Source organism: Syngnathoides biaculeatus, chromosome 10, assembly GCF_019802595.1.
Source record: "Syngnathoides biaculeatus isolate LvHL_M chromosome 10, ASM1980259v1, whole genome shotgun sequence".
NCBI lineage: Eukaryota > Metazoa > Chordata > Actinopteri > Syngnathiformes > Syngnathidae > Syngnathoides > Syngnathoides biaculeatus.
The window spans coordinates 14,721,909-14,747,475 of NC_084649.1; the positions used below are offsets into that span (position 1 = coordinate 14,721,909).

Here is a 25,567-nt window from a genome sequence, read left to right on the forward strand (position 1 = left end):
TCAATGCAAACCAAGCATTTTTACTTGGGTTGTCCCCAACTTTTAATGCTCACTGACTGTTTTTCTCAATGTCTTTACATCACACAAGTATACTTTTTCAATTGACCATTGTCATACTAGAGTACGTCCAACTACTGGAGACACATTTTTTTTGTGTGATTTTGACATACTCGGCAAAATAAAGATGATTCTTATCTGGTGGAATGTTCAGGTGAATAGCACCTTTGCAAATAAGATTCAATGAGAAAAATGGTCATGTGTTAAATACATATTGCAGCCCTGTGCCTAGAGGATTGAGTAAATTTTTTTTTTGCAGAATTGCGTACTGCTTTACTATACCATGTAAAGCAATATGAAAGCATTCATATATAGCTACAAAGTGTGAAAGTGTGTTATATGTTTAAAATCAATGTGTTTATGTGGACGTCCTTTACACTTGCAGAATCTAGTAAAATCCAATCAAGTGCAGTTTCAAAAATCGAGAACTTTTTTCCCACCTCATATACAATATGAATCGATTCATACAGTTCTTTTATTGGATGTCATTAGCGGTTTTGCCAGTGTACTTTGTATGAATACAGGATGCCATTGGAAATAAAATAACAGCAACAAAAGATCTGTTTTTAATCATATTGCTAAGGAATCTTATAATTCTCTATACAAACCCATGTACATATTTCTGAAACTGAAGTGGCCATTCGGAAAGAGAAAAAAAAATAGTTATAGAAAATTACGTTAAAAATACAGAGTGTGAATTCAGCTGTACATTGTCACGTAGGATCGATTCCCGCTCAGTGACTATGGATGCGCATGTGAATGGTTGTCTGTATCTGTATGGTTGACTGACAACCAATGCAGAGCACAATTTTCCCCCCACCACACACAGATGGGATAGGCTCAACGTGGAACATAAATCACTGGGAATTTTTTTTCTTAAAAAAAAAAAAAAAAGATTCCATTTAAGGTTGTGTTCTTCACTCCATGTCACTGAAGCGCGCAAACATGGCTTTACGAACGGCATCCTTGTAGTTGCCCGATGCCGACATTTCCAAAGCGCTTCCTTTAACTCCTAAACCGGTGCCCTTGGTCCTTAAGGAAGCCTGCGAACAGACGTGAAAACAATCATTAGAGGAGAACCAGTCTACACGGACCCCTCAGGTATCAGAGCTAATTGCTTTGTGAGGGAAAAGACATCTGGCCAGAGGAGTTCGAGAGTCACGAACCGAGATGGGAACAGTGATGCCTTGCTGGTGGCGCCCCAAGCCTTTGCCTTCCTGCCAGCCCATGGCTTGTAGCATCTTGCTCCCGATGTTATCACTCGTCAGGCCGTTTTTGGTGGGCTGCTCGTAGTGGCTGTTGGAGTTGCGGCACATTTGAGTAACATTTCACTACAAACGAGTGTCCCCAAAATTAATTGTTGTTCTTAGAATTCAAGTTATTTTTTTTCAAGTTGAAATTTGATTTTTTTTTTAAGGGGGGTTGGTTAAGTTTATATATGTTTTTCTTTTGTTCGATTAAAATCACATTTTTTTTAAAACAGATTTTTATCCTCCTAGATTAATCAATTTCATTTTCCTTAAACTTGATTTCTCATCCAGTTGTTTCAGTTCAAATACGAGTTACAATGACAAGTTAAAATACAAGCAAAACACAAATGGTCTTGATCGTGAAAACGTCATGGTCCTTGGTGATATTATGGAGAAGAATACTGAGTATCATCAAATGTAATGGTTTATGATGATGAGTGTTTTCATCATGTGAACCCCATACAGTGAATCTCAAATATTTACAGTTCAGCTTTTGCATATTCATATTTTTTTGTTACCTTTCCTCCACTACGCGCTGAAAATCTCATCTTTTCACTGTTTTAATGTGCAGGCAAAAGCAACAAGTACTACTTTAGCACAATCTGGGGGAATCTCGGGGTTTAATTCATTTCCTGACCAAGTCCAATCAGTATAATCAAAGAGAAAAGTATTCCAATTATGGAGTAGAACCATCTCAAGGAATATCAGAGGAAATGGAAAGCACCAGAGTCAAATATGAGTGTCACAACAAAGGGTCTGACTACTTACACAGAGGTGAGGTCGAACCAAGTGGGAATATTTTTGAATCAAGGTTGAAAAGTTTTATTTTTCCCATTTCAACTTTTTAATGATATTACTAGCACTGTATGTTGTTATTAATAGTATTTTTTTAAATCAGTTTTTGTTGTTGTCCTTTTTATCTATTTTAAATGTTTCCCCCAGTTTTAAATGTTTTATTTCTTTTTTATTGAAATGCTTTTAATCAAGAGTTTTAAAAGTGATATTTTTTTTGTTATTGGGCATGACTCAACACTGTTTGGGATGTGACGACATCTACTTACATTGTCGGTGCGGTCCGCTTAAAGACTTTCTTTGGGGGTTCCGGAACACCATACTTCTCCCTCCTCTCTGCAGCCCGGTCTCTGTATTTCAACTATGACATTGATAACAAAAGCGTATTCATTGATCACTTATTGCTAAAATGTCTGTACACCTTGTCTAAGGTCATATTGAAGCACTTCTAAAGGATATTTAAGAGAAATTTGATGTGTTGTTTTGTAAATGAGCACGAGGGTCATTGCCCGAGTGCAATTACAAGTACAAATAAAATAGTCTGTAAAAAAAGTCAAAAAAGTTCAACCAATATCATGCGGGACATGAGCAAAATTTTCAATTTCAGCTCTGTGATAACCACCTGGGTTGTTCCCCACAGTATAACTGTTACGGCAAAAGAATTTAAATAGAAATGTTTTTGGCATGGTGGTTTGCATGTTCTCCCCGTGCTGGGTGGGTTTCCTCCCACATCCCGAAAACATGCTTGAAATAAAGACTCTAAATTACACTTAGGTATGATTATGAGTGTGATTGTTGTCTGTTTCTATGTGCCCTGAGAGTGGCTGGCAACTGGTCCAGGGTGTACCCGACCTCCAGCCCGATGATAGATGGGAAAGGCTCCAGCACTCCTGCGACCCCAGGTCCGGAAATTGGGTTGATGGATGGATGTCTTTGTCATTGTAAAAGATAAAACGGGTTGTAGGCTTTTCCTGAGGCTATTTTTTGTGGTTTCTAGCATAAGGCTGATATTTTGGTGCAACTGTTCATAATTCCCTCCAGCTGATGAGCAGTGCTGTGATTTGTGCTAGACATTCAATATAAACCCAAGTCATTATAACTGTCATTATTGTGTTGTTACCAAAATAAAATAATTTTGGTAATCCTGATTGACCTGAAACAAGAGAGGTTTAGTCTGATTTGACTTCAGACTTGCGTGACAACGGTTCGGTGTTGCAAAGTTGTTTAAATATGATGCTTCCAGTGTATTATAAAAAAAATACCTCAGTCTCTTTCCTCTCCAGGTCCTCCAGCTCTGCTTCAGAAAGCTGGGACCTTCTGTGGATTTCCAGGTTTTGCTGAAATAAATGGAAGGCAGTGAAAGCACCAAACATCAATACATCACATACACCAACCGCTTTTTAATGTATGCAAGGTGCAAAAAGAAAAAAAAGTGTGCGTTTAAATGAATAATAATACTTAAAAGAGCACTATTAACATTCATTTTCCATTTGGTACTTGAGTGTCACGTGGGGAACAGATGGCACCGCTCACAATATTCATGACAAATTGCAGATCACCTGCTGTTCCTCTGTCCTCACCTTGTGAAGGTCAGAGAGTTGCTGGTGACGCAGCAGAGCCTCTTTATTGGGGAACTGCCGGCGACACAGGAGGCAGACCATCTTGGCCCAGTCAGTTATTTTCCCGCTGTCTTCTGCTTTGCGTTCTGATCCGCCCTCAGGGTCGCTGTCCTTTTCGTAAGCAATGACTGGCGTACTCTGCAGTTTGGGGAAAAACTGGATAAATGTTCATTCACTTCTTTGTGGTTAAAGTGGGTCGACGCGAGCAGGAGAGAAAGCAAACCTTAGCTGAAGTCTCCTGCTCTGTCAGGTGAAACGGCTCAGTCAGAAGAGGTGCCACCTCAATGGCTCCTGTCTGCTGAGAGGAAACAAATACCATTAAAATCTATATACCATATAGTAATTCCAAACCACCATTGGCACATGGTCTTGGAGAAGTTATTACCTTCTTCTCAAAAATTGAGAAACATGCATCTGCAGCCTCTTTCTTCTCCTCATCCTTGGATGCGCCCGCTGCTTGGACATTTGTTTTGAAACTTTCCTTTTGTTTATTTAAGGTCTTTGCCCAACGTTCCATGTCCTTTGCGATCTGGAATTTGAGAATTTAAGAATTATTTGAGAGACCCCCGGGGGAAATTTGCTGTTACCATGACTCTGTGCAGGAAATTATACAAATGAGAAGACTAAAGTGTTTTCCTGAAATACCAGTTTGTTTGGAATCGGTCATTTTTATGCGGTTTTATAACTACTATACTTGGTCACTGTCATGCCATCAAACGTGGTGAAGGAGAGCCATAGTCACCAACGCACTTTTTAGCCATTTATTGAACACCGGGCACATGCATGTATACAGAGACTGGAAGATAGTAGGTACAGGATTGTGGATATATTTTATCCTTGTAATTTTGTTCTTTGGCCTCAAATATGTTGACAATGCGTTTATAATATTTTCTAATACATTTAAATGTGGGCGAGGTAAAATGTTTCATCATAGATTTTCATCTGTTGTAGGTGGGTCTGGAATGTATTTCCCGCAATAAAAAGGACTTCACTGGAGTACGTACCTGCTGTGCTGACTTGCTTTTGGGCTTTTCGGGCTTTTCTTTCTTCTCCTTAGGCTCCTTGCTGCTGGTGCTTTTGGTTGAGGAGGAAGTAGTGGAGCTATTTGTGTCTGATGCAGCCGGCGCAGGAACATAGGCCTGTTTCTCACTGTCCCAGTAAACATACTGCTGCGTCTCAGAGTTGTAGTAGAACTAATGCACCCAAAAAGCACAGTAGAACTGCTTTAGTTTATAACCTGCACCATTGTGGTAATGTAACAAATACACGTCATTTATTTGTAAAACGTCAAACTTGAGATAATTTGGACAAAACTGCTATGCAGAATTAAGAAGCTGTAATGGAGAATATCAAAATATTTAAAGGGCTAAAACGGAAAATAGCTTCCATGGCATTCAGTAAAATGCACTTTGTATACAAATAGTTGTTTCCCTGGAGTGCTTTCCAGACCATGAAGTTTGAAATTTAACAACAAAGTAAATCTTTTATCTGTTTTGTTTATTTCTTTATGAGTGAATTGTAATTAACTTTGGCCTGATAGTTTCACGAATTTAGATAATAACCGCTCCCACAATGAGTTTTGCTGCCCATGACTTGTTTGCGGCGCTGGCTAAAATCCCACACTTTCACTTTCTAGAGACGGCAGCAGTCCGCTCACCGAACCCACTTGCAACGACTATCTTGCCAAAGCTGAAAGGTAAGCGCGGATTTTGCGCAGCCACCCCAACAGTAAGTTGGCCAGGTTTACTTACACAAAAAACCATGTATGTAAAGTGGTTGATAATGATTGATCCTTGAAAGCATTATTATAGAACCATTACTAAAACACCGAGGAACCATTGGAAAATTGTGGGGGTAGAAATACTTCTTTAATAATTGAAAACCAAATCTCACAGGTTCAGGTTCATTTTGTCACAAAACTAAATCTGAATATAAATAGGGTTCTTCTTGAGTAACACATCCATGAGTGTGTGCACACACCTGACTGTTAGGATCATAGTACAGGCCCGTCTGTGGATCGTAATAATAACCAGAAGATTCATCGTACTGATACAGCGACGTGTCTGGGACAGCTGGAGCTGTGACAGACAAAGATACAGTAGATGGATGCAAAACACAAATATACTGCTTCTTCCATCTCAGTTCATCTGATTAGTTACCAGTTCCAGTGCTGCGGATAGCATTGTTGGCTGCTGCTGGGACCAATACTGCCGTACCAAAATTAGAAGCCAATTGGACTGCATTGAGTGGCCCAGCCAACTGATTTGACAGACATTACAAGTACTGTATTAAGCACACAAAAGCATAACTGCAGCAAAGTAATTGATACACGTCTTACATGCGTGGCAGCCTGGTTGACAATGACTGGCTGGAAAACTTGAGGTAAGACTAAACCTGCAGGGAGCATATTCTTCATCCCTGGAGCAGCTAAAAAAAAAGGCAAAGGTACAGTTAACAACCTTACCTTTGTATGGAGGGGAAAAAAAAATCTCTTTCACTCTCGCATAGACACACACACACCACACACACACATATATATATATATATATATATACCTCCTAGCAATCCATCTCCAATGACAGGAGCCAATCCTTCAGCTTGTGACTGCTGCCATACTTGGAAATTCTGTCCCTATGGTGGAAATTTATTGAATTTCATTAACACTCACAACAATCAGGGTCAAATATTAGGTGGAAATTTAGGGGTAGTTAAAATACTAAGCTTTGCAGTTAGTATAATTATAAAAGAACAAACATCCATAACTAAATATGAAAATGGATGGCGGTGTGGGTTTTCTCTGGGTACTCAGACTTCCTCCCACATCGCAAAAACATGAATGGGAGGTTAATTGAAAACTCTAAAAGGCCCAAAGGCATGAATAAGAGGGCAAATGGTTGTTTGCTTATGTGTGCCCTGACTGGTGACCAGTTCAGTGGGTACACCCCCTCGCTCCCAGCCTGAAGATAAGTGAGGGAGGCTCCAACACACCCACGATACACGTGAGGATAAGTGGTACAGAATATGGAAATGAAAATGGTTATAAACATTTTGGGTTAATTACTCATGCATTTTAACATTATATATTGCAGTGGTTCTCAACGGTTTTGTACTATGTACCACTTCGAAAAATACTTGAAAAACAAAAATAAAATAAAAAATGACATGGTTTTATACAAAGACTTATTAAAGCAAACTTATTGTCCTTAAGTTAATTAAAACTAAATTGTACTTAAAAATGTAATTTGCATTACACAGAAAAATGTGCTTCCCCGAATTACTGGATAAATGGTTTTGATGGCTGTATACATAGCTACTAGCTTCATTTTAATGTTTGGTTGTATTTTATGTTTCAAATACAGTACGTTTTTTTTTTTTTTAATCTAGTGCTCCACTAATAATTTGATGATCACAGATTTTTTTTTTTTTAGCAAATTAGCTTGTCTGTTGGACAAGACAAAACAAAGTAAAGTGGACTGACCTGTGTGTGATGTTCATAGCCCTCTGGAGGGTGACCAGTGTCAGTGGCAGCACCTAAACCTTGCCTTAGCTTCAGTATAAAAACACAATGAAAGCAGATCAGGCAAAGTAGACTTGATGACTCAGTTTCTGATGACCCAAAAGACCAGTCTATGTCTGTAGTTAAGAGTACCTGGCTGGATGACCACTGGGCAGCAGCTATGGCTGTGCTGGCAACTGAGAGTGCACTGGTTCTGATCGCATCTGCCTGCGATGACTCTCTGACAAAGGAAATCGTGACAGTGACAGGTATTATTGATCATGATTTTCTTGTTTCTCTGATGCTAATGTGGAGAAGCATGTGCCTCAACCTAACTAATGTAGTTAACTGAAATAAAACGTGCAATTACACTAATTTGCGTTCAATTGTTTTCTTAAAGTATGACATGCTACAGCACAAGAAAGGTAAACTGTTAAACAGACTAGTTAGGGGTCTCTTGGTTAGCAATTTTTGATGCATATATAGAAATGTTTCCAATAAGACGCACGTGTGGACAATTGTGCACTGCTGATGTGGTCTCTGTGCACAGACGTTCTGCCTTGCGCAGAAAAAAAATATCCAACCCGAATTGAAAGTAGAACATACAACTTTTCAGTTTGTGCCATTTTGCAATGTGATTCAATGAGTGAGGGTAACTAGTTGTTGGATCCCTTGCCACAATTGTTTGCTCAGACGAATAAAAAAAAGAGGGAATATTAATATCCAGGTAAAAGTTTGGATCACATGATTTACTTTCACTGTTTGCAGTTACTGTCCATTCACACTGAGACCAAAAGTCAAAACGAGTCTGTGCAACCCCTCCTAACATAAAGAAATGTTTCACAATGTTATTTCTTAAAATTTTGCTTGTTATCGGTACAATTTGAAGCTGATGAAAAACCCACAATGCACCAAGATTTTACAATATTTTACAAGAAACAATCAGTGCCTTTTAAACCAGACGTTTAGTCAAAATTGGCCTTCTGAAAAGTATTTTCTTACATTTCTAGTGAATCAGTTTAGTATGGGTTTTTCTTTTGGAGTTTTACTACTGAAATAAACGAACCTTTAAGGATTTTTTTTTTTATTGCCATCCACCTGTATGTCTCATCAAAAAAATATATCCTGCTTCCATGCACTTTGTGTTCATTCTGTGTTAGTGTTTGTTCCCTCACTTCCTTGCACTCTTGGCATAATCCACAGCAATGGTTTTACCATCCATCTTCAGAGGTGGCTGAAGGCTCTGGAGAATGGTAAGCAGCTGTGAAGCTTCCTATGTGAGGAAAAAGGTACAGCACTGTCATACTTTAAGTGTGCTCACCAGCCACAACATAGGCATGCCTGGCAAGATCTTGTATTAAACGTGCAGGTACCTAATGATTTAGCCTGTGTCAGTACATTTGTAATACACTGACATAATTACTGAGCTAACGCACCAATGGAGAGGAGAGCTGAACAAAGCTAAAGCCTCGGTTGTGTCCCGTCTGCTTGTCTTTGATTAAGCGGATGTTGCATGGAGACAAGTTGGCGAAGGGAGCCAGAGCTTTTAAAATCTCATCAACAGTACACACAGGAGGAAGATTCCTCAGAATTATTGCTGCAAATAGAATAACAAGTCAAAACAGGCAAAGAATGAATTGATGGATGATCTGCACGTAAATCTATGGCACTCACTGTCCCCACAGTATTCCCAAGACTGCTGAGACTCGGCATTTGAACCAGCTGCTGCATCTCCATCTACATGGAGGATTGATAATTGTCAGTCGTCATAAACACAGCATGGGAATATGAAATACACAGAGGAATCTCAACAGTCAAACCTCAACAGTCAGTTTTCTGGACACTCTTCACCAAAGTGTTTTTTTTTGTTTTTTTTTAATGAAATAGCCATGTTTGTGCTACGTCCATGTTAGAGAGTCCTTTTATGGAGATAGCCAAAATATTTGTCCTTTAAATGATCACGATATTTTCATACAGAGATGTTTCTACTTGCAGGATAGTTCAGAACATTATAATGTGACTTTCAATATAACCTGTAGATGTAGGCTTTTGATCCTAGAACAATTTAAACTTCATTTTGGGGTTTCCATTGTGTTTAATTCCCCGGCGCGTCAACTTACCAGTTTTAGTAGCACTACACCTGAAACACTTCAGCCTCTTCCGAAAATTGTAAAGACCACACTACATGAAGACAAAAATCATAAAAAATGTTGTTTAAATTGTTCTGAAGTGACTATTGTTGGAATCAAAGTGTGGATTAATGGACACTCACAGTGCTGCAAAGCCAGTTGTCAAATCTCTGCTTCCTGTTGCTGTAGTGGACAGCGATGTTTCGCCCCTGGATAACCAGCTTATTCTGTGGAGTGAAGAAGTGCGTGTTATTTCAGTTTTCTATGTTGACGGTATTGAGGCAGGTGAGGCACCTGCCTCTGACTCACCACGCAAGTGAGCGCGGCGGGGAGAAGAAAGAGTGGCTGGCCTACTACTCGCTGCTTAGGCAGAGTGCCATTGGGAGGGATGGAGCAGAGATTTTAGCCTCTTTTACACAGAAATCCCACAAAATATCAGAGCAGTAACAGAAGACCCGGCATTTATCTACCTCCAGTGAAGTGGGTTATTATTCAAACTTTGAATCCTTCTAAACACAGCATCCCACAATCAGATAATTACGTGTGGTGACGTCAGCGCCAGCCTGTGGTGTGACATGTACATTACGTTTTCACCGCAATAAGGGCGGAAAAAGCGAGTGGCAGATGTTAAAACTTGACACCTCCTTCACTCAAGGCGGAAAATTGTCGGGTCGAGTTTGTCCTCCCATTTCTTGTCAGTGACACACTAGTTTTTATAGGCTGTGTAAAAGGAGCTAAAGAGAGAGACAGGAGAGGTGGGAATGTGATTATGTGTGTGTGCGATTTTTTTTCCTCTTCTTTAAAACTGTGTTTGGGGCTGAAGTACTGGCAGCTAGCGCCTCTGTCACCAGTGTTTAATGAAGAAGAGACTGAGGTGGAGTAGAACATGTCCATTTTCTTTAAAGAATATTATTGGGAGAGTATAATTGTGAGTAATTCCCAACAGCATGAACATAAGAGTAAGCTAAATTGAAAATAGGGCACACTGAGCAGTTTAGACATTTCTGTTTTGGCTGAAAAGGGTGCTAAAAAGCGCGTGATATCGCAAATCGTACTTTGTGACATCACAATAATCATCTCTGTAAGGTTAACAAATAAACAGGTATAGGCGTCACAGGATGGCATTATCATCATTGTATCGGGGCTCTAACCGCCAAGAGTAATTCTAGACTCAGTGATTGTTGAGGCAACCTGATTGGTCTCCATCCACTGGGTAGAATCTTGCAAGTGATAAAAGTCCACGAAGGCGAAACCTCGGCTTATACCTAGAGACAGCATTCAAATATAGACGGGAGGCGTGTTAGTGAGAAGGCTGTGGTGCAATGTTCAAACTCACAATGGGCGTGTCGGGTACACTCCAATTCAAAGTCAAGCGGGGGGGAAGAGAGGGCTTGACAACGTCAATGGGGTATTGAGGTGGAGTTGGCATATCATAGCATGTAATGTATTAAAAGAAAAACAAAATCATGTAGGGGTTTCAAATGGAACCTCCAAAGAACAAAATCAGTTTTGTTACACCAAATGACCTGACCGTTGTAATTCAAACAAATTTCCATAGAAACACATGTTAAATCATCCTTTACAAAATATAATTCTAGAGGCTGAAGCATAACATTATTGTCATTGAAAACACTAACATGTCGTTTCTTTGCATAGTTTCCTCACTTTAAGACCTTCAAACATATGTAACTAGCCAACAAAATGACCCAAGTAAACATAAAATGCAGTTTTTAGATGAATTCATTGATTAAAGAAAAACTATTTAAAGCTACTTTGACCTGTGTGAAAAAAAAAGTGATTGCCCCGAAACCTAATAACTGGTTGGGCCAACTGTACCGTATGAGTTTTATTAATTGATAAGTCTTTCAAAACTCTGTGGAGGCATTATGGCACACTATTCCTTTGTTGAAGTTTTAATTCCATGTTTTCGAGCACAAACGGTCTTTTTAAGGTCATGTCTGACTTTGAAAAGGCCACTTAGAAAACCCCTCCTGGATCGATGTACCAGTCCTCCATTATTTTCTCCGTTGTAGGATAACAGCGCTCACTCCTAAAGCTTTAGAACTGGTTTTGTAACCCCTTTAAAGAATGGTACCCCAGTTACCTTATTTCATATCTGTTCTTGAATTTCTTTGGATTGAAGCATTTTGTTGCATCTTTTTTTCTTAACCCTTTTGGCTGACTTCATTTTGTCACACACATTCCATTCAAGCGATTTCTTGATTGAGAAGCTCTGGAGATATTTAAGGTCGACGGTAATAATTAAACTTTATACTTATTTTTGTTGTAGGTTTATGTAACGGGATCACAAAAAGAGAAAAAAAATTAGGCAATTGTTGGGAATTTCGGCATCGTATATGAAGATGTTTCTAACTACGGCTGTCACAATATATATATATATATATATATATATATAAAATATTTTTATAATCGATTAATCTACAGAATATTCCATCAATTAATCAAATGTTCACATAAAATTCACATCGCTTTAAAGTTTATTGCAAAATGATTTTTTCCAATTACAGTGCTATTTAATAACTGATTTTATCAATTTGATATTGTTTACTGACTATACAAAAATATCACAAGAGAGGGCATGATGTATTCACCAACTTTTTGAAACAGAGCTACTGCTAATTTGGTGTACACTCCTGTGGATGTTTCAGATTCAATTAAATGTCAATTACACATTGTTTGTACAAAACTTGCAAATAACTATTTTCCCAATACATTTTATTGACTATAATTTTTTTTTTTAACCATAAATTGATATCTCAGTAACGGACTTGGTATTCAATTTTTAAAAATAGGTAATCGAACGTTGTTTTCCAAAGTAAAGCCATATTTTCGGTCTGCTTTCATGAAGGACTACATAAATAAAAACATTTGCTAGTGACAGGCTGCAATCAGAGGATTTGCAAAATGTAAACTTAAACAATGGTGCTATTTGGTTCAACTATCAAAATCAATTATTAATTTTACAATTAATTAGTTGCCGATAAAGCAATAATAAACTGTAGCTTGAACTCCCAAGTTTTATTTGGCCAGAACACTCGCCTTCAGGCCACATGACTTTGGAGGTCCCACTGCAAGTATACAGTTCCCTTCATACTTGGTCACATCAGCACAGACAATTCAAGGAGAGTAAAAGAAGGAATACAAGACGAGTTTTGAAGTTGAAAGCAGGACGCTTTACTGAGCACACACACGTCACTCACCAGTCCTTTTCTTCATCAAACGAACGTCCACTGGCTGGGGCCCCGGCAGCTGCTCCAGTGCTGAGCGGATCTGCAACATGGCAACAAGCAGGGAACAAAGACAGACATTTGTTACTAGTATTTCATCACTGTATCAACACTTGTACAGACTTCATACTCCAGAGTGTAAACAGATTATTCTTCAGATCAATCTGTACTACCGGTCCTTATTTGGGTGGGTCCTGGTGGAGCTGGACCACATGACGGGGTGCATCTTGGGAGTGGTCCCCAGCCAAACTAAGGGTACATGTAGAGTCCAGGGTGTACCCTGACTCCAGCCTAAAGTCAGCTTGGATAACTTTTACATCATCCACAAACCTTAATGGGGACAATCTCGATAAAAAAAAATGGATGGATATCACCAAAGTGTTGCTTGAGACATTTTACACTGAACAGCATGCCGATTAAAAAAAAAAAAGCTTCTGGTTCCGATTTCTCTACTGCCCCTAAAAATTCCACCCAATCCTAACATTTTTAAACCATAAAATAAATATGCGACGGACATGATTCTCCACGGCCACGTGCGTGCATTCACGGCACGCCATGTTGGGTGTTTGACAGCAGCCGCAGCGGGCGGCGGCATTGCCATGTGCCACTTCCTCGTACGCGCTGCTGCACATTGTTCCATAATTATGTTGTATATTTAAGCCTCGTTTTTCATCCCACTTGTTGCCAGATCTTTGCGTGTACATATATGCATGTGTGTTCACGAGCGTCAGCTCACTTAGCTGCCCTGTCCCAAGTCATATCAAGCCAAGTTACGTTTTCATGTTTTGCCATGTCCGATTTTTGACAGTGATTCATGTTTTTTGGACCAAGCCTTCATGAATTTTGATTTTGTTAATGCACGCTTGAACTTACATCTTCCTCTGTGACCTGGAGAGAGAGACCTCTGAGCATGATCGTCTTGTTCTCTTCCTCCTCTTCCTCCTCCTCTTCTGCTCTGTTGTCATGGTCTGCATAATCACGATCGTATTCCTCATCTGATCGGTCACTGTTGTGGCGCTTTCGACCCCTCTGAAGGAAACAAAACATAAAAAAGATAGCACAAAGAGTCAGTGAATCATGTAAGTTTCCATAATGCGGTTACATTTCCTCACCTCTCGATTGTCTCTGCTGTCGTCAAAGCGATCTTTGGCTCTGTCATCCCCCCACTGCCGCTTGTAATCCCTGTCTGCATCACGACTTGGCCTGTCGCGGCAATGTGGATCATCTCTTGTGCTCTCTGAACCATACCTTCCACTCCGTTCTCCCCGACTGGGCCTGAAATAAAACCAAAGGAATGGAGAGATTTTAAAGGATCTTTGTTTGCGATGCGATTTAGCAACTGCAGTATGTTTTACCTTTTGTCAGCTCCCATGCTTTATTTGACAGGAAAATTATTGACCAATAAACTGTAAGGGGAAAAAAGAAATCTCTTGAAACAGTAGCTGTTGGCTTTAAAGAATAGCTTTTTTTTCTTTAAATTTTTAAACACATCTCCACACATTGAAAATGTTTTTGTTCTTTTCCGAACACGGAAGTAAGAAAGTGAGGGTGTACATGACAACTGTAAGAAACTAAACATCAATTGCTCAAAACAGAGCCATAAAATTTCACTTACATCTTGCCATTGATCACTTTTCTTTCAGTACAGTGTAACTATCAATTGCATTTTTACATTTTTAAAAGTTTAAATTATGATACAAAAACATCAAAGCCATTTGTCATGTAGTTTTCTTTCAGTCTGCACTGTTATTTAAATGAGGATGATGTGGAGTCAGTAGCCAGAGGCAGAGCGACACACTGTTTGTTTTACGAGGTAGTCTTGTGACAAAATGGTGAAGCACTGAAAGTACCTGCCTCCACCACAATACGCTCCTTGTGGGATCTCTGTATGATCCAGAGTGGTAAAGAATACAAATTCCTGTACTACCCCAAATAATAATGCCTCTGACATGGTCTATCAGTATCTTACATGAAAACAATCCAAGGGGAAAAACTTAACGTGGCGGTAAATGAGGGTGGCTTCTTGTGCAGTGTGAAAACGTGTTCTTAGGCGACTAGTAAAACTATATCATTGGGTACCGTTCATAACCTTGAGACAGCTCATGTCGGTACCAAATGTAAATGCATCGCCGCCTGTCATTATTTTACAAACGCTGACTCACTGGTTAAAAAGTAACTGCCTAAAACCTCAAGTGTGAAAAATAAACCCATACAACGAATACTTTGAGGGGTAAGAACTCCAAAGATTCAAAGCAGTAACCTGACCATTTTTAACAGCGTCAGCATTGTCCAACACTAAGAAAGCGCATGCTAGCGGACCATTAGCCGAAGAAATAAACAACAAGACCCCCACATTTTTAGGTTAAAAGTCATATCGGTTAGGAGATGGATCTATAAGCTTAATAAAAATACGATACAGATCCATGTACATAAATATATAGACATATAAAAGGCCCTCTCACGTACCATCTGCTAATGGACCTTTATCCCTGGGAGTGCTCTTCAAAGATATTTCCGTTGTGAAGGCAAAAAGCATTACAGTATATTGCAGTGCACACGTTCGCTGCCGCCACCTACCAGTCGGGAGGATCCACAGCAACACAATACAATTAAATCCACGGTACCATCCATAACGCAGTGGCATTAAGCGTTTGTCGAAGCTTTGACATGTTTTAACCGATAATTTGACTGCCTTACTGTTTGTATTTCGCACCGGGGAAACGTCCCCGGTGGTGTGCGCTACGTCAAGGAAGCAACCGTGACCGCTCACCAGAAAGGGGAAAAAAAGGTAGTCGCTTGGCTAGCGTTAGCGTACTACTAGCATCGTGTGTCATTTCCGACGCTGGTTGCAAGCCTTATGCAACCATTCATGTTGTAGTTCAAGGGTCTATGATGTTTAACAACCAACAAGAACCACAATTGATTTTTTTGTTTACGCGAACGCTTGGTGATGTTATCTCTTTGATGACCGTTAGCAGGCAGAATGGCTGAGCCGGAGCTCCTGCTGGACTCCAACATCCGACTGTGGGTGGTGTTGCCCATTGTCTTCATCACCTTTCTCGTCGGGGTCATACGCCACTATGTGTCCATTCTTCTTCAAAGTGACAAAAAGTTGACTTTAGAGCAGGTGTCAGACAGGTGAGGCTTTTCAAGCACTTTGAGGTTAACAAACACCTATTGATTTCAAAACAATACGGGACACACATAATTTATGGACAGTATCTGATATTCTTGTTCATTCCAGCCAGGTCCTCATTCGGAGCAGAATCCTCAGAGAAAATGGAAAATACATTCCTAAACAAGTACGTATTCTTGTATGTGTTGTATATGAAATATTAACACACACCTGCATAGCTGGGTATATGTAATGGTGCCAAACACTTCTTTTCCAAACAATGCTCACATTTTGCAATATACTGTGCAATATAGACAGAATTTTAGATTGAGCTATGTTAGTAATTTGAAATCTCAATTAGAGATGTGGTTAACTATTTCAACAATCTATTTGTTTTGAATGAATGAATGAATCTTTTTTTTTTAAAGCATTTTTAATTTTGTTGCTTTTCTTCAAAAAGAGGATATTATTTCAAATTGTCTTTCCAGAGAATTCACAAAAAATTGGATTGTAATTTAGATCCTAGTTTTGTCTGTACCAGAAAACGGGCATGTTGATCTTTTTTTTTTTCTTTTTCCAAAGTGAAAAGACACGTTTGCAAATGTCTTTCAATCTTTGAAGCACAAAGATAATTTGTCTGCGTTCAAGGGGGACTACAGAAACCAGAGAGGATTTATTGATGGGAAGATGAAATTCTGAGGGTTTGGATCAATTCAAGTGAAGCAAGGTCTATAAATAGATAATAGATTATCAAAAATAATTGCCAATTAATTGTGACCACTTAAATTTTAATTCGAAGTTTTATGTCATTCGACATCCAAGTGATTGCCATATCTACTGTCCGTGACATCACCAGGGACATTCATAAAAATATGAAAACGCAATAGTTTATTGTGATTTCATACCACCAATGTCTCCACCGCCTTTATTGATGTTGCAGCATAATTAAAAGTATCATGTTGTCATTTAGGTCCATGTGTTCAAGCAGAGACCATTCCTGCAGTTGCTATTGTTGTTGCTTTATTCCTTGTTATGGAAAGTAAAGTAAAAATGGCGAGCAGAAATAACCAAAAAGTGCTGAGGAAACTCCACCCTGTAGCATCCCAGCCAATACCAGCCATAATGACACCTCTGACTTGGAGAAGAACTGCAGCACATTTTCATACCTGTAGTGCAAAGGCAAACTACGTGTGGGACAGCCGCAGTGACGGCAGCGCGATTGCCGCATGAGCATATTTAAAGCGGCCTTAAGGCAGCACATAGGCAAGCTTGTTTACCATTGTACTTTGTTTTTCCCTTTTGAGCGTCTTATGTGTATGGCCTAGAAGTATTTTTCATAGACATTTACTGTAATAATGATTTTACTACTGCATTGGTTTTCAAAGATTACATTGCGTTCCGACTTGTGTACAAATGTGCCCCGCGTGGGTGCCTTAGGAATGGAACTGTCGTAAACTTTTATACCAACGTATTGAAAACACTTCTCAACATGAGTTCAGTTTTAGCCTCCAAAACAATATCTTTTTTTTTAATTACTGTTTTGTGGGTTACTACTCGTTATAACAGCTGTGTTGTTACCATAATACAATGCGACCCCCCCCCCTTCTCTTAGTCCTTCTTAATGAGGAAGTTCTACTTCAATAATCAAGAAGATGGATTCTTCAAGAAAACAAAAAGAAAGGTCGTTCCGCCCTCTCCAATGACTGGTAATTAAGAAAATGTTTTAACTATAATTCCGAATGATTGAGTTTTGTTGTTTTACAATTATTGTATTAAGTAGAACTTAATTTGTTCCACAGTCAAACTATCACCAAACCTTTAACTGACAAAATGGATGGCTGTATTATTTTTCTGTTCATAAATATTGTGTTAAAAGTGGCTGCTTTGAGATCCGAGTTAGCTGAAGTTTTACTTTGGACATGGAACATAAGACTCTATTGTTTAACATGGTGCAGCTGCTTCTTGACTCTCGCAGATCCAAGCATGCTGACAGACATGATGAAAGGAAACGTGACCAATGTGCTTCCCATGATCCTGATCGGAGGCTGGATCAACTGGACCTTTTCTGGATTTGTAACGAGTAATGATTTTTACACTGTGCAGTACTTACTCTAATTGTGTGTGTGTATTCTACTAAACCTTCTCTGTCGTTCATGCAGCTAAAGTCCCTTTCCCGCTCACGCTCCGCTTCAAGCCCATGCTGCAACAAGGAATAGAACTGCTGTCACTGGATGCTTCCTGGTAAGGTCAAACATCAGCGATAAAGATTGTGATTGTCATTTGTTCTATGTTTTTTTTTTTAAACAATTCAGGGTGAGCTCAGCATCATGGTATTTCCTGAATGTCTTTGGATTGCGAAGCATGTACTCGTTAATCCTCGGCCAGGACAATGGTAATGCATCTATTAATTTGTTGATATAATCTTGTGTGGTGTCCAGATGTGTTTTTTGTAATGCGCTGCTATCCTTCAGGTGCAGATCAGTCAAGGATCATGCAGGAGCAGATGAGTGGGGCTGCCATGGCCATGCCTGCAGACACAAATAAAGCTTTCAAGGTATATACCGGTTCTTTTTTTTTTTTTTTTTTGTAAATCTCCTAGAAAGTTTGATATTGCATCTTAAGGTGCTATCCAATTAAATTTAATGTCCACACTCCTCCTCTAGGCTTAATATTCTTTATACATAAATGTTTGTTATACCAACACCTGATTCATATTTCTTGGAGCTTATTGTTATGGTTATGGCGAGTTTACAAAAGCTCTCAAAGTAGCTGCTGTTAAGCCTCTTCTAAAAAAGAGAGCACTGGACGATTCCATGTTAGCAAGCTATAGACCCTTCTCAAATCTTCCGTTCAGAGCCAAGATTCTTGAGAAAGTTATTTTTAATCAACTCTGCAATTTCTTGAATTTAAATGGACTTTTTGACAAATTTCAATCAGGTTTCCGAACTCATCACGTTACAGAATCTGCTCTTTGCAAAGTGCTAAATGATTTAAGGTTGAATACTGACTCAGGAAAGGTGTCAATTTTGGTCTTGTTGGATCTTAGCGCGGGTTTTGATACGGTAGATCACAATTTACTGCTAAACAGGTTAGAAACGTGTGTAGGATTAAATGGAACAGTCCTTAAATGGTTTAGGTCCTACCTAGAGGAAAGGAACTACTTTGTGACCATTGGAAGTGCTCGGTCTCGGCGAATGGCAATGACCTATGGGGTCCCTCAAGGGTCACTTCTTGGACCTCTCCTGTTCAGCCTGTAAATGATACCCTTGGGTCAAATTCTTCAAAACTTTAATTTTGACTACCATAGCTATGCAGATGACACACAGTTATATTTAGCAGTGTCTCCAGATGACTACAGTTCAATTGAGATGGCTCGGGAGCTTGCGAGAGGCTGGTTGCTTGAAAAATAGATCTTGGGTTAAAGTCTGGGCACCCCTGACCTAGACTCTCTATCTTTTGAAACCAAAGACAAAGTCTGAAACCTTGGTGTTCTGATTGATTCCGACCTGACTTTCAACAATCATATCAACTCAATCACAAAAACTGCCTTCTACCATCTGCAAAACATATCGCGAGTGAAGTCATGTATGTGTCAAGCAGACCAGAAAAAGCTCATCCATGCTTTTATCTCAAGTAGACTTGACTACTGTATTGGTTTTCTGACTGGACTCCCCAAAAAGAGTATTAAACAGCTGCAGCTCATTCAGAATGCTGTAGCTCGCGTTCTGACAAAAACAAAGCGGTCAGAGCATATAACTCCAATCCTAAAGTCCTTGCACTGGCTTCCAGTGAGCTTTAGAATAGATTTTAAAGTTCTGCTACTGGTCTATACATCACTAAATGATTTAGGTTCTGAATACATGAAAGAAATGTTTACGGAATACAAACCCAGGAGAGCTCTGAGATCGACTGACTCAAGGTCAAATAGTGGAGCAAACAAAGAGTCCAAAGCAAACATGGTGAAGCAGCATTTAGCTATTATGCTGCACACAAATGGAAGAAGTTGCCAACAGAGGTGAGGTTAGCACCAAGTGTGAATGTTTTTAGATCCAGGTTGAAAACTCTTCTTTTTTTTCTCATGCTTTTTAGAATATATCCGCTTTTTGATCATATTACTTGCACTATATGCACTTTTTAAAAATATTGTCATTTTTATTGTTTTTGTCCCGTTTAAAATGTTTATCTCTTTGTTTTCAAATGCCTTTAATCATGTAAAGCACATTGAGTTACCTCGTGTATGAAATGCGCTGTACAAATAAATTTGCTTTGCTTTGCTTTATTGTTATGCTAATTACTAATTGTTATATCACAACACATTCACGCTTACACTCTCACTTATGGACAACTTAGTTTGAGTGACGTGGCTGAACACGATTGAGGTTAACCATCGAGTGAACATGTGTGATTTGGGTGATAATAAAGGAGAATATGGATATTTTGAGAGACTCTTGGGAACGATTACCCCATTTACTGACTGCACCCTTTGATTTCAACAACAATAGACTCTTTGCTTCAAGGCACAAGTACATATGAAATTATAAATGCAATTGAGAATTATTGTAAACTCTATACAGTTGTGCCTTGATATACGATTTAACCAATTTACGTTTTTTTCCAGATACGAGCTGTCTTAATGACATGCATTACTTTGACATGCGAGCAATTATTTACGATACAAGTTCTGTATGACGCCAGTGAACACAACTCTTAAGAAAATAAAAAGCAGCACTTTGGCAAGTTCTGAACAATTCTTGAAGAAATAATTCAATCTGTTTATCACTCATAATTGAAGTTTCCTTTCAAGCTAAACATAATAGTAGTAGAATAACATTAAAAAAAAATAATAATAAAAACTTCCATACAGATAGCTTAGCCTTTAGTATGCTATCTTAATGCTAATACTCTACTAATGACCAAGTCATTCTCCTCTTTTGAGGAGCTGAGATGAGATGAGCCTCTATGAACAGTATACAGTATTTGTCTTTTTGTCTGTTTTTTGGGATGCTATAACAGGTTAATGGCATTTCCATTCATCTGTGGTCACGGAACAAATTAAACTTGTCATATCTCAAGTTATCACTGTAATGCAATAATAACAGGATCAAACGAGGTAATTACTACGTTACGTGTACTGTATGGTCTTCAATTAACAATTGTTGAGACATGTCTCAAAAAAAAAAAAAAAAAAGCCAAAGAAAAAGAATAGTTTGTTGCTTGCTGAACTGCGGTCCATGAGGTAAATTGAGGTCTGGCAGAATGTAATGCATGCTTGTTTCCTTCTTTCCAGGCAGAATGGGAGGCCCTGGAACTGACTGACCATCAGTGGGCACTGGAGAATGTGGAGGAGGATCTGATGAGGATGGAGCTGGACTTTGACGGCATGTTTAGCAAGGAGCTGCCCACTGGTATCTTCTGAAACCCTCGTAGTTTCTCCTCCGAGGGGGGCTCGAATGCAAGGATTTTATTTTTTACAAAACACTGAGATTGGACAAATCCCTCCCTATTATGCAATGTTTACATTCCTTTTGTTTGAGGTCCTTTGACCGTAAGATGTACTAACTTTTCATGACTTAGAATGTCTCAGAGAAAACATGTCCTGTTTTTGGATTATAGTTCGCTTGCAAAATACACTACTCACAAAACAGGCCTACTCAAGAGCTGAACAGCAAAATTCACAACAGATGGATCTGTGAATGGACTTGTAATTTTCTCAGTTCAATTACGATTGAATTGAAATCATTTTTTCATGGCGGCACGGTGGACAACTGGTTGCATGTTTTCACCGGGCACTCTGGTTTCTTCCGACATCCCAAAAACATACATTAATCAGAGACTCTAAATTGCCCTTAGGCATGATTGTGAGTGTGAATTGTTGTTTGTTTCTGTGTGACCTGCGATTAGCTGCCAACCAGTTCAGGGTGTACCCCTGCCCCTCCTTCCCGAAGATTGCTGGGAGAGGCTCCAGCGTTCCCGCGACCCTTGTGAGCATTAAGTGGCTCAGATAATGGATGGATAGACAGTCTTTTCATCATGCTTTTATCAGTTTGACATTGAGACAAGGCAGTCCCTAAAATTAAACAACAGTACCTCGCCGACAGGATGTTCTTAGAGGTAAAGTGGCCCTTGAGCCTAATGTAACAGAGTGTAATCAGCAGGTCGCAACAGAAATGCAAAGAGACTAAAGGAGTCACAGAAAAGGAATGACATTTAGTTAGATTTATGTACCCAACATCTAGAAATTTTGCTGTTCAGGTCATTATTAAGGAAGAGAAAATGATGCAAAAAGTACCAAAACATTGAAATGGACATGTGCATTCAAATGTTTAGAGAAGGTCAAAGGCATTTCACCTGTGAAGTTTATCGAGCATTTTAGGTTCATCCTGACATTTCACCAAGGAGCCAAACATCCCTGACTTTTTCCTTTTGTTGAGGTGAGGGGGGGTCATAGTAATGTGAACAACTTCAGATTTCATTGTACTTCATGTGTAGCTAATATCGCTAATGTTATCTGCACCATCAGTTTCAAAATACAATTTGAGTGCTTGAATTATGATTAATTTGATGACTCATTTGTTAGATTGTAAATCTTAATGACTACTTGTTGGCCTAAGGACCCATGTGTGTGTGTGTGATTTATTTTATTTTTCCGGTGTAAAAGGTTTTTTGTAACCCTCTGTTTGTTTTGTACAGTAAAACCTGCTTTGACTAAACTGGTTTTATTTGTTACAATTGAAGGTTGTCGCAAGATATATTTCGTTTTTGCATAAATTATAATGGTCAGAGAAGTTGTAATCCAACTTTTAACAATTTTTTGGTAAGAAGAAACTTTTATCGACAGATATTTATGATAAACTGCAATCTATTTTGGTTCATCAGAGAGACATCACGACTTCCACCATCCATTCATCCATTTTCTGAGCCGCTTATCCTCACGAGGGTCGCGGGGAGTGCTGGAGTCTATGCCAGCTGTTACTGGGCGGGAGGTAGGGTACACCCTGAACTGGTTGCCAGCCAATCGCAGGCCACATAGAAACAAACAACATTCACTCTCACAATCACACCTAGAGGCAATTTAGAGTCTCCAATTAATGAACGTTTTTGGGATGTGGGAGGAAATCGGAGTTCCCGAAGAAAACCCACACAGGCACGGGGATAACATGCAAACTCTACTTAGTCGGGGTCGGGATTTGAACACTGGTCCTCGGAACTGTGAGGCTAATGCTCGAACCAGTTCCCCCACTGTTCCGCCCGACTTCCACCAATCCAACGTAACTACTGGTAGCGTTTGACTCCGTTTGTCCAATCAAACCGAGGAAGCCAATCACATGACTGCACACTCTGCATCCAGACCCCACGCGGATACATTTCAAAGCGACTCATTGTATGTGAAACGTGGCGGAAATCTACTGTATATTTACCTTGCAAATAGGCTCTCACTCACCTGCAAGTGCGACCTGAGTTAGAGTGAGCGATACAGGCACAGCTATGGAAGCCGGTCCCCGATGCGGCGCGCACCTGCTTCAATCAACAGATGCGCACACCAGTAATTACAGCTCACAGATACATGGCCACCCATGCGGTCCGGTCTTTGCCAGATCGTTGTACTTGTGTCACGTTCCCACAACCCCTTGCTACTCCGTTCCTGACCGTTTCTCTTACGCCTGCCGATTCTGATACCTCTGTGGACTGCCTGCCTGTGTTTTGACCTTGGACTGAATAAAGACACTTCTCAAACTGCTCCTAAGCCTCGTGAGTCGTGCATTTGGGTTAATATTCTGTCTTTTGGTGAAATGTTAAATTATTTATTAAGAAAATGCATGAACTCATTTTTATTGTGGAATTGTTCCTTGTTAGGCACGGTGGAGCAGCTGGTAAAGCGTTGGTCTCACAGTTCTGAGGTCCCGAGTTCAACCCTGAGTTCTCCCCATGCCTGCGTGGGTTTTCTCGAGGCACTCTGGTTTCCTCCCACATCCCAAAAACATGCAACATTAATTGGACATTCTAAATTGCCTCTAGGTGTGATTGTGAGTGTGGCTGTTTGTCTCTATGTGCCATACGATTGGCTGGCAACCGGTTCAGGGTGTACCCCGCCTCCTGCCCGTTGTCAGCTGGGATAGGCTCCAGCACTCCCTGCGACCCTTGTGAGGATAAGCAGCAAAATGATGGATGGATGTTCTTTGATATTAAATTATTTGAATTCCATTAAAGCAGTAGATTGTATTCAAAGTGGTCTACAACTGTCTTGTATTTGTTTTTTTTAACAGATGTCTGTCACAGAAGGTTCTGGATTAATTCCGAGAGACATATTTGCAAAATATCAAAATTAGATTTTTCCTGCAAATTTTAACAATATGATGAAAAAAATGATTATTCTTAAATACACATAATCCATAGAAATGCATTAAGTCTTGCACAGAATGGTTACACAATCCAAATTATTGATGAGCTCAAGATATGTATTTTTTTAAAAAAACAATCTTAGTATACTCTTCTGTAAAACAGTAACAAATCAACAGTGTGTTTTTCAGACAAATATTTTCACTAAAATAAAAAGGTCACAGATTAGTCTGAAATTTTGTCAGAATTCTTTAATAACATACTGTAACAGTGCACTTTTTAGCTGCATTGATGTACCTTAACATAAAATATTTGTGCCTTTTTTAACAGTTTCAGGTGAATGTGAAAAAAGCAGCAAGAACATTATGCAAAAGAAAATCTTTTGGTGTGAAAACATTTAACTTTAAAACAGGCGGTTTGGTTCTGGGAAATAAAATGCATAATATTGCAAGAACGAGGAAATATGGAACCCCTTTGGTGTGGTACAGGTAAAAATAACTTTATTACACTTTGTCAACAAACATACAGTGATGAAAAGAAGTATTTGAACACCTTGCTATATTGCAAGTTCTCCCACTTAGAAATCATGGGGGGGGGTCTGAAATTTTCATCCTCGGTGCATGTCCACTGTGAGAGATAATCTAGAGAAAAATCACAATGTATGATTTTTTTTATGATTTATTTGTGTGATACAGCTGCAAATAAGTATTTGAACACCTGAAAAATATAATGTTAATATTTGGTGCAGGAGCCTTTGTTTGCAATTGCAGAAGTCAAACGTTTCCTCTAGTTGTTCACCAGGTTTGCACACACTGCAGGGGGGATTTTTGCCCACTCCTCCACACAGATCTTCTCTCGATCAGACATGTTTCTGGGCTGTCGCAGAGAAACACAGAGTTTCAGCTCCCTCCAAAGATTTTCTATTGGGTTTAGGTCTGAAGACTGGCTAGGCTGTGTCAGAACCTTGATATGGTTCTTAGGGAGCCACTCCTTGGTTTTCCTGCCTGTGTGGTTCGGGTCATTGTCATGTTGAAAGACTCAGCAACGACGCATCTTCAATGCTCTGACTGAGGGAAAGAGGTTGTTCCCCAAAATCTCAATACATTGCTCCAGTCATCCTTTCCTTAATACAGTGTAGTCGTCCTGTCCCATGTGCAGAAAAACACCCCCAAAGCATGATGCTACCACCCCCGTGCTTCACAGTAGGGATGGTGTTCCTGGGATGGAACTCATCATTCGTCTTCCTCCAAACACAGTTCGTGGAATTATGACCAAAAAGTTCAATTTTGGTCTTATCTGACCACAAAACTTTCTCCCTTGACTCCTCTGTATCACCCTAATGGTCATTAGCAAACTTAAGACGGGCCTTGACATGCTCTCATTTAAGCAGGGGAACCTTCCGTGCCATGCATGATTTCAAACCATGACGTCAAAGTGTATTACCAACAGTCACCTTGGAAACGGTGGTCCCAGCTCTTTTCAGGTCATTGACCAAGTCTTGTCGTGTCGCCCTGGTCTGATTCC

The 25,567-nt window shown here is 39.5% G+C and overlaps 2 protein-coding genes across 4 annotated transcripts; one reads left to right on the top strand and one right to left on the bottom strand.

Moving 5' to 3' along the window:
- Positions 1-514: 514 nt before the first annotated feature.
- LOC133507140 (RNA-binding protein 5-B-like) lies at positions 515-15,427 on the bottom strand. Of its 3 annotated transcripts, none has more exons than XM_061831896.1 (26): positions 15,289-15,427; positions 15,058-15,164; positions 13,947-13,997; positions 13,704-13,866; positions 13,465-13,620; positions 12,565-12,634; positions 10,535-10,608; positions 9,487-9,570; positions 9,335-9,395; positions 8,889-8,951; positions 8,651-8,811; positions 8,390-8,487; positions 7,368-7,455; positions 7,197-7,265; positions 6,274-6,349; positions 6,057-6,145; positions 5,878-5,977; positions 5,699-5,796; positions 4,723-4,911; positions 4,104-4,247; positions 3,942-4,013; positions 3,680-3,856; positions 3,362-3,436; positions 2,369-2,460; positions 1,224-1,353; positions 515-1,100 (listed from the first exon to the last, which is right to left on the bottom strand). In XM_061831896.1, exons 3-26 carry the CDS (start codon positions 13,961-13,963, stop codon positions 975-977), a joined length of 2,472 nt encoding a protein of 823 aa, XP_061687880.1. In that variant the 5' UTR covers positions 13,964-13,997; positions 15,058-15,164; positions 15,289-15,427; the 3' UTR covers positions 515-974. The 3 variants fall into 3 exon arrangements, with proteins under 3 accessions (XP_061687880.1, XP_061687878.1, XP_061687879.1); XM_061831894.1 differs by having other exon boundaries at positions 3,942-4,016; XM_061831895.1 differs by lacking the exons at positions 15,058-15,164; positions 15,289-15,427 and adding an exon at positions 14,442-14,935 and having other exon boundaries at positions 3,942-4,016.
- On the top strand, positions 15,240-22,416 carry emc3 (ER membrane protein complex subunit 3). The gene is made up of 9 exons (XM_061831897.1): positions 15,240-15,379; positions 15,567-15,729; positions 15,836-15,893; positions 17,319-17,412; positions 17,682-17,786; positions 17,866-17,947; positions 18,019-18,098; positions 18,178-18,260; positions 20,994-22,416. The coding sequence occupies exons 2-9, from the start codon at positions 15,575-15,577 to the stop codon at positions 21,120-21,122; spliced, it is 786 nt and encodes a 261-aa protein (XP_061687881.1). The 5' UTR covers positions 15,240-15,379; positions 15,567-15,574; the 3' UTR covers positions 21,123-22,416.
- Positions 22,417-25,567: the final 3,151 nt, after the last annotated feature.